General features: G+C 36.3%; 1 protein-coding gene across 1 annotated transcript in view; it reads right to left on the bottom strand.

Annotated features, from left to right (window-relative positions):
- The window catches only part of oxct1a (3-oxoacid CoA transferase 1a), a 42,243-nt gene that overhangs the window by 26,726 nt on the left and 3,247 nt on the right, over window positions 1–12,270 (bottom strand). The window contains exons 6-7 of the mRNA XM_044110610.1: window positions 12,029–12,135; window positions 11,025–11,085 (exon numbers count right to left, since the gene is read on the bottom strand). Coding sequence (XP_043966545.1) covers window positions 11,025–11,085; window positions 12,029–12,135 — 168 coding nt within the window. The remainder of the gene's footprint in view (window positions 1–11,024; window positions 11,086–12,028; window positions 12,136–12,270) is intronic.

Genomic DNA, 12,270 nt, shown 5'->3' with positions numbered 1-12,270 from the left:
AGCTAATTCAAGTTTTTAAATCAAATAATAGAGTGTCTACTCTAAGCAACGCCAATTTCATGTATCTAGTGTGAAAGGTCACATGACCAGACCTCTTTCTTCCTGCCTGACCATGCAGTTTCCCACCGGCAACAATTGTATAAAAACTACATTTTCACTAACATAACCAACATAAAATGTAATAATTCATAAATATCATGTGTTAGGGAGGTCCAAGGATTGAAATGCATGCACTTATTTTGCAGGAGAAAATTTGGAATTAAACGGGTTAATTATACAATCCACAATGTATTCTAGACTCAGAAATACGCATCCATCACCTTTTTGAAGAAAGTGCACAGCACTAGCAGAGAAGTGCACATAAGGGATTATTTCTGTCTGACTAACAGGACGGAGATGGAAATGGGTATTGATTTAAACAGCACTCGGTCAACATGACTGGTATAAAAATCCCACAAGAAATACACCTGCCTTCTTCTCTCCTTAGGTAACATTAAGATGTGCTAAAAAGCAGGCTTCGAGCAGCCTACACCCTAACAGGTGTGAAAATGGATCTGTGCAGTATGTGTGGGCTCCACTAATCTTGTTGGCCATTAGTCGTCTGTTCAAAACATTTAAAAACTCCCATTTCTTTCATGAAGCGAACGCCTCGCAAACCTCTCCTTGAATTTTTCTCATTTTGTCAAGTTACAACCGAAGCTGTACTTTAATCGGATTTTAAGTGATCGGCTGTATACGGTAATTGCGAAATGGAAAGAAAATATTACATTGTTTTTAAAACCTTTTGGAAACGAAATCTGGAAAAACAACAACAACAACAAAACAATATTATAAAGCATTCAAAATTTCCATAGTTGGAAAAACGAAAAACACAATGCTAAAGGGATCTTAGCTGCAGAAAAGTAAGTAAACAAAAAGAAATTACTTAAAATACAAGCAAATTGCAATGGTAGTATGTTAAACATGATGATTTTGAATTGAAGATCTAGAAAAATGGCAATCATATACAGATTGATCTATTTAGTTCAAAAGGAATGCAAGACTTAAATACACACAAGTATGTAAATCCACAGATAGAGGTAAATATACAGATATTAAAAAATATTTAAAAGTAGCAAACTTTCATATCTGGCTAATGGCATAATGGCTGTTTTGTTTGAGATTTCAAAATTTAAGCAGTGCATCCTCAGAAAACGTCTGACTCTGTCACAACCAGTTATGCATCTCTTGATCTTCCTTGGTAATAGACATGTTTACAATGCTAGTCTGCTAGGGCCTAGTTACTACTGATAAATAAAAGGCCATCTTCAAAGGGCCAAATGTGGTACGCAGACTGTTAAATGCTGCAGTCTGACCTAAACTAAACTATATTTTAAATCTGGCTGTGTGTTTTTAGGTTGTCTCAAGTCTTTTGCAGCCTCCAATTGTTTTCTTCTTCCCACAGGATTGTTCAGCATTTAGCTCCATCTATTTTCCCCACACCTGATCAACTTTCTTTCCCTGCTGCAGGAATACATCCCCACGCCATGATGCTGTCACTACCATGTTCAACAAAGTGCAATGTTGTTATTTCTCCCAAACAGCGTTTTCCATGCAGCGCAAAAAGTTACATTTTTGTCTATTCTGACCTGAGAGCATTCTCCCACATTTGCTGTGTTCCCCACACAGTTTATAAAATGATTCTTTTGGGGGCTGGGGAGGATTTTTGAAAATGTAATAGGGGGGGGGGAAGCAAATATAAAAAAAGCTCTGCACAAAAGCAATCATGTTTCTAGTGACTGAAAGAGAATTTAACCACAACACCACAATTCTCTGCTTCATTTCTACTTTTCAGTGCTTTGCTTCCTGTGCAGCTCACTGTGTAACCTACTTATTCCATCTACATGAGGGGCAGCCGTTCAGAGCAAATTGAATTGAATCTCTCCTTATCTCTGCTTCTCTCCCTCAGTTCTCTGCGCTGACTGAGAGGAGTCAATGGCCAGGAGTGGATCCCGTCTTCGTGTTGTCATGGATACGAAGACCTTGGTCTCTCAGGAGCTAAGGCCACTTAGGATTGTAAAGTGATTTTAGACTCCTTTTATGGCTCTTTAGGCTGGTTTGTAGTAAACTTCTGACAAAGAATGAGACTAATGGAAGCACAGCAACATGAGTCTAGCATATTTAACTCATCTTTGCCCAGGGGGCTCAGTCTGAGTTTAATAGTAGTGAATTCATGAGACATTTTTATCAAGACAGAAACTATAGCAAAATACTAAGACTAGTATTACAACAAACAGTAAGCATACCTTTCAAGGCCAAAGATAAAATAATTTACCTGGCACTTTATCTCGTCGGTGAAAAAATACGGAACTCCAATGAGAAGCAGCAAACAAATAAATCCACACCTCACAAGTGGATTTTTTCATACAGTCTTCTTTTTTTTGTGCTCTCTAAAACAAACAGACCTCGAATTTAGCAGCATTTTCAATTAGACTTCCGAAGCTAAATCACAGCACAATAAGAAGCTCATACAATTTAAATGTGCCGCGCAGATAAAAAGCTTCAGTTCCTTTCATCTATGTGATGTGTCCCGAATGCACAGGAGGTTCAACGGACAAGGAAGGATAAAACATTAAAATAAAATAAAAAACACACACACACACAATTGAGCAGGTGTGTCGAGAAAGTAAATAGACATGCATTGAGATTGATATTCCCATATTTGTAGACAAATTTTCACATCAATGAGAGCAAAGCGAGGCATGAAGTGAGCTGGCAAAGGGACACAGGGAATCAAAGTGCCCTCTGGGGACACAGCAAGGTTTTTTTTTTTTTTTCCTGAGAGGGTGCGCTTTTTTAGCCCACAAGCTTTGTCAAATCTTGTTAATCTCACACGGATCTGTTTACAATCCAACCAAATCCTGCAGCCAAGTGTTACTACACAAGTGTTCCCAATGCAATTTTAAGGAAAACCAGAAAGATGCAGTGAAGATCTCAAATATTTTGAGAGTGAAATTAAATTTAAATTTATGGTAATATAATAAGCTTGATATAAAACATATAATCCAAAAGAGACAACGTAAAAAGTATAAATTAACCAAATTTTTTCTGAACGTACGAAAAGAATATTGTTTATTTGGCTGACAGGAGTGCATCAGGATAAAAGGTCACATTATTTCCCAATCGCCAAGTCAAAGAATGAAGTGAGGTACATTGGGTTTTGCAATAGGATTCTGTCTGGTTATAAACAAAATTACAGGTTTACAAACAATTAGAAATAAATTACCAATGTTATTCATTTATCAAATGTCACACAAAAGAGAAGCAGAGACATTCTGTACTGAACCAAATTGTCTACCACAATAGCCTGACATTAACTGATTAAATATTGTCCATGAACAGAAACAGTCTTTGCAATTACACCAAACAGATGGGGGACTCTGAATTGTCATGGGCAATCTGGAGTACTGCTTACTATTCATTCAAGCAATTTCAACAATGTTAGTTGTAGTGTTAGAAACATGACTTTTGAGGACTCAAATGGACACATTTTACATCTGGTTTTAAGATGAGAGACTGAAATTATTTTTTTATCCAGCAGATGATGATCAATGTAACATTTATAAGAAACAATCTATTAGGTTGAATTTATTACTTTTAGATCTCAATACTTGTCTAAAATGCTATTTAATGTAATTAAATTTTAAGTTTGAAAATCAGCAAACTTTTGAAATTACTCAAAAAACTGAGCTAAATGTACACTTTTTGATGTATGTCTGGAGATTTCAAAGTAGACCACAACTTTGGCAGTATTACTCATATTTTTGTCTGGGAAAACAGACAACTCCCAGCCTTCAGCACTTCAGCATTAGTGGATCCAGCTATATGCAGATTGTTCTATGGAACATGAAAAAAGGTCATTTTTATCATTAGGGTCTTTTATTTATGAGAGTTCTTTTAACAAAACACCCAGACGGACCAAAACTTTAAGGTGCTGTGCACACTGGAGCTCAGATATTCACGTAATTTTAAAACAGGATAAAATAAGATTAAGTCATTCAGAATTTTACAATATCAGTATAAAGCACATGTACTTTAAATTAAATAATAAATTATTACGAACCTCATGTAGTAATAGTGAAGTTATTGGAAGTCATATTCAATCTCAAAGTGTTTCACAAAAACAAATACTAAAACTGGACAGTACGAAGATGAGTAGAAACAGCTACAGGAAACAAAGTGAATACGACACCGCACTCTCATTAATGTGTGTATTTTTAGTCTTTCCATCCTCTCCCCATTGTGTGGGCACTTGGCCATGCTCTGTTGTCACTTTCTGGGATCAGTGCAGACTCCGTCCTCTAACCCAAAATACAGGCATTGCGAGCAATCTGTTTCCTCTCTGTGGAAACTCGATTGCCTCAATAGCACCTGGGAAACAGAAGCTAGCCAGCCGATTGGCAACCCCTGAAGCAAAAATATATTTCTCCAAATGACGCATATTTATTCGTGCGCATTGGGAACAGACTAATCACAGAGGTGTATATCTCACAAGAAACTATAGGGGGAAAAAAACCTTGACTAATATGCATTTTGTCCAAGACAGATTCAGATGACAACCTATTAAGGAATTCCTTAAGTAGAGAGGATATGCATCAAAGAGAACATTAAATGTAACAGACTGTTTACTTAATTGTATTTGTGGAAAAAAAGAGACTTGTGTGATATTTTTACAGTCTGAATCCAAACTTCCAAAACCCTTTCTCACTCTGATGGGTAAATGTTTTATGTCCAGGAGCCCACATGGCAGAAGGAATGATAGAAACAATTCAAATTCAAATAATGTTACTTAAATAAAAAAAATTAATAAATAAACAAATAAAAATTAAATGTGGATAAAAACTTTTTCTGTAGATGTGAATGTGTATGACTTTGTGGTAGTGTCTCCCTTCTCCTCAAACTTGAATCGGCATGACAAAAGTATTTAAAGAGCCCTACATCCTCCCTTCAGGGTTACAATAATGAAAACTTACCATGATTGAAATCCCTCAGTAAATGAATCATGTGTCATTTCACAGCTAAATGAGTATATTTGAGCAGAACACCAATTCATTTTCTTCCTTCTTTTACATGAAGACAAGCAAGTACTCAAACCTGAAGTGAATGGGGAACAAATGTGTTTTGAAACTCATCTCTCTTTTCATTTTACTGCAATTGTACATTATCAAGACCTGCATCTACTACAATTTTCTTTGGAGAGGTGTACCTTTGAGTACAAAGTGGCACTTTTTTAAGTACAGTGTTTTTGATGTGGAATAACATGAGCTTGTTTTAAATGCTCATTTAAAGCAAGCTCCACAAAACTTGCAACATGTCGTGCAACAAATGACAGTTCTAACTATATGAGGAAATGCCCTCTATTCTGAATGGCAGCACCATGCAATGATTGACTAAACAGCATGACGTTAAGACAGGGGGTGGAAAAAAGCAAAAAAACAAGAAAATATATTGGTCACTACTCTAATAGTTCATAGTGACTACAGTTCTATCGGCCAAGTTCCAGCTGGCAGTTCAGTGTTCCGGGCAATAATACAAAAAGGGTTGCTGCTGTGACAAAAACCTCACAATGATCCCACAGAGCGCTCATAACATCCCTTACTAAAGGTTATGTAAAAATGAGAGCACTGCACATTTTATGCCCACAAAGTCAATTGATCAACTTGTTTTGGCAGGAAGGTCATTGGATTTGTTGAGAAAGCAAAAGAAAGACAAAGACGGAAAAAAAATAAGACCAGAAAAACAAATAATAAGACAAAATAAGCAGTAGAAAAGTAGGTGATCTAGTCTGACACTAGCCAGGTAGCCCTACTGAAGTGGATGGTGAGTTTTGTATCTTATTAGTCAATACATTAGAAAAGGTGTTTTAAGCTGGGAAGTGTTACTGAAAATTGTAAACCTACCTCTGCAAACTAGAGGTAATTAGATAATGCCATGATGATCACATAAAACATTTCACGTTAAAGTACTTCAGGATGAAATCCTGATACCTTCAAAGGGTGTGCATTCCCAATGTATTTTAGTCAATTCCAAACTATGAAGATCTTCTGCAACAATATCAGTCAAGCACAGAACTCTGGAATTATTTCTCTTTCACAGACGTACAGTGAGTCGTTCCTCAACCCATTCTTTTTATATTGGGTTTCAACTACTAGCCTTAATGAGGAATTTTTTTATATTTCGCAATAGTTATGACCAACCAACAGATTTAGAGAATTGGTTGGTATACAGCTCTTATTGGTATAGCTGTGGGTTAGCTTGCTTCTCAAAGAAGCTCAAAGCCTCATTTAATTTTGGGTATATTGGTTATGATGTTTTTACAGCAGCCCTGTGCAACACACAAAACTGTGATTTGCTACCAGTTAGTGGCAGCAGAAATGAATCAATCACCAAGTCAAATCATTCTTATGAATATTTTGTTCATTTTAAAACATTTAACAAACCTCAAGCACAACAACAAAATCTGGCTGACGGTGCAGAGAACAACTGCTATTTTTGTTTCCACACAAACGTGCAGTGGGAGGCTGATAAATTACTCGGAATACTCACTCGGTCATTTATATCCATTTAGAGCTCTCCTCCAGTTTCACAAACAAAACACGCAAAGATATAAATTCTTGCACAAGTGGTTGTAGAGCACACACATTTATTGAACTATACTGAAATGTTGTTGTGTCATTTACCTAATGACCAAAGAAGCTCAAAGCCTTATTTAAATTTGGGTATAATGGTTATGATGTTTTTATGGCAAAAACTACTGTGATTTACTACACTGACTCCCATAATGCACTGGGGTGTTTTGCTGTACCTGCATTAAAAGAGAAAACCGAAGCAGCTGGATACCATGGAACTGTGAACAATCAAACAGCAGATCTGGTTGCCCAGCAACCATGGCAGGAGCTGGTGATGATCTAGAAATTTTCTTCAGTGACAACTGATTTTCTGACAGTTTTCCAAATTCTTATAGATTAATGTAATTGAGAAAGACATTGATTTACTTAGAGAAACTCAGCAGTTTTTTTCAATAATCTTAGTAGATGAAGAGTAAAACTCTTGTATTGGTCAAGGCCAATTCTTGTGTGCGTGTGTGTGTGTGTGTGTGTGTGTGTGTGTATATTAGTCCTTTTACCAACATTGAAGCAAACCTGGGGTTAAAATTATAATTTTACAACTTCCTGTTTGTCATGAGTCCATCTGCTATAGCCTGAAATTTACTATCCCTTGGCAACCATTAACTGGTTAGTCCCTAAAACATTAAGAGGTTACCTAGCTGCAGACAAACTAAAGCATTCTATGAAATTTGGCCCAACAGAAGGTTGTCGTGTTTTTAGAAGACCTTACTAATGAGCTACTTGGAAGCTGAGCTGCAAGTAAAAAAAAGTCAGTTTCATTTGAACCGACAAGGTCTGGTGGTTATTTAACAAGTGCACCCAGACAGCAGGTTGTTTATGACAATGTATCACTGAATTTATGACTAAGTCTGGCTCAAAGCCTAGAGATAAATCTATTTTCACAAAGACAGTAATTGCAGCATTATCAAAGATAAACGGTTTTTAAATGGCATTGCAATATGTGTCTATCACTCTCTAATCATGAAGAAGTTGTCACAGATAACATTCATGTTACCACTGCCGCAATAAAAAAGGTGCTATAAACTTGAACAAGTGCTTCGTGGTTGTACGCTTGTACCAACCAATATAAACAGCAGGTTTTATCTTGGTCTCTCACGAGGAGAGCAAAAAATGTGCATGTTTATTGGATAGTGGGGAGAAAAAAGGAAAAAGGTTTGCTTTGTGATTTGTGTCATAATCATCAAAACGAACAGAAATTCAACACTTATGATCACTGCAATAAATCCACGTAACATCCCCATTAAACTTTCTGAACTACTTAAATAATCAAACTTTTTGACCAAATTATAATGTAATGAGAAGCAACCATCTCTCTAGGTAGCCGTTAGACCCGTAATTATTTATGTTTAGCCTGTAATTTCGGACAACAATTTAACTAAATTCCATCCCAAAGAATATATATAAGATGTAGAATCGGTAGAGCTGAGAGCCAACATGAGCCAGTTGTAATAACATGAAATTGGGCCCATTTTGCTCATGGTTGTAATTTAGTTGTGTCCAGTCCATCATTACCCTTTAGCTCACTTTGCTCTTTAGGGGTATTAGAACAAGCCATCTTTTCATTTTACAAAACAAAAAGTTAATCCAGGCCTTCTAATAACATTATATTCCCACAGGTTTCACAAAGGTGAGTTAAACCAAGATGCATTAAGGTTTTTAATGGTTAAAAAAAGGAGCAGCAAACTTTGTGTGGGTCGTTTAGAGATAAAACAAACATTTAGCATGTTCAAAAAGAAAGCATCCAGACTCAACTTTATACATGAACCATCTACAAAGTATAACAAGAGCGGGAACTATATTATGCACAGACAGATGTACTAATGCACTTATGTCATGTCTGCTGCATGCATTTCAAAGACAAGAACCCACTAATCGCTCTCCATAGGAGGCTAAAATTAAATCAAGTTCAATCCATTCGATCATTATAAAGTAAGATTCGCAATTCATATAACTTAAATGTCTCAGCGAACTCTTAAGTGATACAATTAAAGTAAATCAGACGTGGTGCAATAAGTCAAATTCACTTTAACTGTGGCATTTTCCTTGGGCAGCACAGAATCAGTGATCAAAATCAGTGTCTCTGTGTTAAACCTCAGTGTTTGAAATTAAGAGGATAATTCAAATTATACAGAATAAAAAACAAATCTAATGATTCCAAATTAATATAATGGTTCGTTTGCAACAGATACAAGTAACTGGCTCATGAACAGTTCCATTAAACACAACTGTACTTCTACACACTAATAAGGTAAACACCAAAAGTAAAGTAAGAAAAAAATGATTTCTCCAGCCACAAAACTTTGCAGAGGCTGTTTGCCATCATATTTTTTTTCCTCAGACCTCGTTAACTGGAATATGTCAGGTAAATCCTGAAAACCTGTAATACTGTAGGATTAAAATATTTTTCAACTCATGCCATCCACTTTCCATTTTTGCAACCAACATTCCTGCCATCGGCCACCGTTTGTGAGGAGAACTGTTACAAAACAATCTTAGAAATGCAGCTGGATGTAACTGAAAAAAAAAACAAATAGCTCCAAGCAAAACCCAATGCAGACTAGGTTTACAAACCCAGTGGGTCATTTTTATTCACAAAGAAAAAAAAAAACAAAAAACTCAACCAGATGATAGTCAAAGTTAAATATTAAATGTAATCATCTGCAAATTACAGTCTTTTATTGTAATGAGTGCCACTTTAGATAAGAGCTGTCACTACTGAAGGTGCAATAGCATCATAATTATTACCATAATTTCTGTGAGAAATTATGATACAAAAAGAAAAAGAAAGAAAGAATTCCTGTTTGCACCAACTCCTCTGTATTTAATAAGTCATCACTGTCATTTTGGCGACCACAACAAATCTGCATGACGACATACAGCTGAAATCAAGAAGTTCCTTTAATTAAGCAGGAAACTTTATGGCTCACCGACTGGAACAAATTAGTTAACGTATTAAGCCCACAGCAGCTCCATGGTGACTCAATTTATTCTCCCTTTCAAATACTTCTAAAATCAACAATAAACCAAATCTCAGGTCCAGCAACTGTAAAAGAATTAAAAATAGGCTTCTGGTTCTTAAGATATTTACAGTATTATATAAAAGCTGACTACATCTTTTTATTTTGAGAAAGTGCTTGCATTTAAAGGTTTATCCTAACACACACACACAATTTCTTTGAGCAGTGTCTACATCGGAGGTGTGAAGCTGTGTGTTGGTGGAGCTGAGAGGGAAACACACAAGGAAAAGATAAGCGATGACAATTCTAAACTGTCAAATGCTGGACAAGTAAGAGACCAGACAGCTAGACTGAAACCGGTCATGTCATGGACAGCATTCTGCACAGAGTATTAGGCCTTATCTATAAATAATACCTAATGTCCGAGTTCAATTCATCCATCCATCCATCCATTTTCTATACACCCTTTTTCCCTAATGGGGTCAGGAGGGTTGCTGGTGCCTATCTCCAGCTGTGTCCCGGGCGAGAGGCGGGGTACACCCTGGACAGGTCGCCAGTCTGTCGCAGGGCAACACAAAGACATAAAAGACAAACAACCATGCACACACACACTCACACCTAGGGAGAATTTAGAGAAACCAATCAACCTGACAGTCATGTTATTGGACTGTGGGAACAATCCGGAGAACCCGGAGAGAACCCACGCATGCACAGGGAGAACATGCAAACTCCATGCAGAAAGACCCCGGGCCGGGAATCAAACCCAGGACCTTCTTGCTGCAAGGCAACAGCTCTACCAACTGCGCCACTGTGCAGCCCCAGAGTTCAATTCAGTGAAATATAAATAAGTGTGGAGTTTGTTGAGACATTTTTGAGCTGCAACTATTAACACTTAATTTGACACCTAAAAGAGCCTGGTTTTATATTGGTTGTTTATTCCGCATGATTATTATTATTGAGCCTTTATTTTATCAGGAAAAAGTTTGAGAACCAGTTGTCAGTTTCCAGCCTAAAAATATCTTGCAATCTCTTTCAGGTAGTTTGAGTTGTCTTTTTTTTGGATGGGTTGTATTGAAATGAACTTTGCTGTGCTTTGGTACAATAACAATAAAAGCATTCTGATTCTGAACAAACTCTGAAATGTCATGTATGTAACTTAATTAAAAGCATATTCATAAGTTAAAATGACCTGGTCAAAGTCTAGACCTAAAATCTTGAGATGGATCTTAAAAACGGCTGCCCACAGCCACCCTCCAACCTGGCCTGACCACAGTTGTAAAAAAAAAAGGATTTATAAAGACTTACTTTAACAATGTTCAATTATCAATTTTAATTTGTTTCTCAATAACACCACAAATCTAAATGCTTCCTGCCAGATTAAATGAACATTTATGTATACCTCAACAACTGTGGTTTTGGCTGCCTTGCACATGGGTTGGTTGAAGTTTCTTGCTGTTTTCCTGTAAGACACAAAAACAACGCACATGATTTCTAGAACATTATTATGCTGGGGAGATTTTTTTATTTCAAAACTGGATGCAAAATGGGGTTTTAAAAAGGGTTGAAAGGAGTGTCTATTATATAACCTCTTCAATTAGCTGGTGCTGAACTGGAGAACACCGCCCTCTTGAGGATAAAAAAATAACTAAACACAAGATCAAGATCAGTGCATTTGATGAATGAAATTAAATTTTAATTATTATCAATATTACTGTGAACAAGTTATATAAACAAAGCTTGCAAAACACATAATACACATTATTTTAACTAGTGCATACAGTAAAAAAAATGATCTGTGATCAAGTAAGATTAACAATAACAAAATTATTACGTATGAAAAAAGCATTTTATAAAGAATTTTCTAAAGTGTTTCTTCCTTCTAGCTTTCCTTGGGTTAGAAGCCCTGAAACATTCCAAAACCACAATAAAAAGATGCAAGAAAAGTAGATTCAAACTATGAAGGATTACACTGTTGCAAAAACATCACATAGAAAAACAATGAAAAAACTTGTTTTAAGGGCCAATGATTTTACTAAATAACAAAAATACTTTTTACAGCAATGTGCTGATGTGCACCTGTCTAGAAACAGGACCAACATGCACAGCAAAACAGGCCTGAAATATGGCTGACAACCTGCCACCTGGCTGTCAGAAAATAAATCAACTATGTCAGCAATATCAAGACTAGATCCAGAAACTTTACAAATGTTATGGCACAGTATGAAAAAAACATCTACATAAAGCAGGCTGCTGTGTGGGAACAACAACATATTCAAGATACGAGAACAAGTTTAATACAATGATGTGAACAGGTTAACATTTTCCCACAATTACTCCAAGTTTAATGTAAAGAAGGAAAAAGTTCATTCCAGCAAGTCTATATATAAAATGTTGTATATTTACCTAAAAACAATGTTTCCCGCTTTGTCAGCTTTCCATGCCTTGATCAGTGCAAAATCGCCAGTGATGGCTTTTTCCATAATGTAATGTCTGCCATTAAACTCCCGCACCTGTAGATAAGCAACACAGCAAATCCAAAAGAAAGAAGTTCAGACTCTATCATACAGTGCAATCTTAACACTGTAATCTAATAAATAAGTTTAACACACAGTATAGCCAGTTATGCCGACTTGCTTTACTGACTC

The sequence above is a fragment of the Gambusia affinis genome, linkage group LG03 (assembly GCF_019740435.1).
Source record: "Gambusia affinis linkage group LG03, SWU_Gaff_1.0, whole genome shotgun sequence".
NCBI classification, from domain to species: Eukaryota; Metazoa; Chordata; class Actinopteri; order Cyprinodontiformes; family Poeciliidae; genus Gambusia; species Gambusia affinis.
This window is presented reverse-complemented; position numbering and strand designations above follow the sequence as displayed.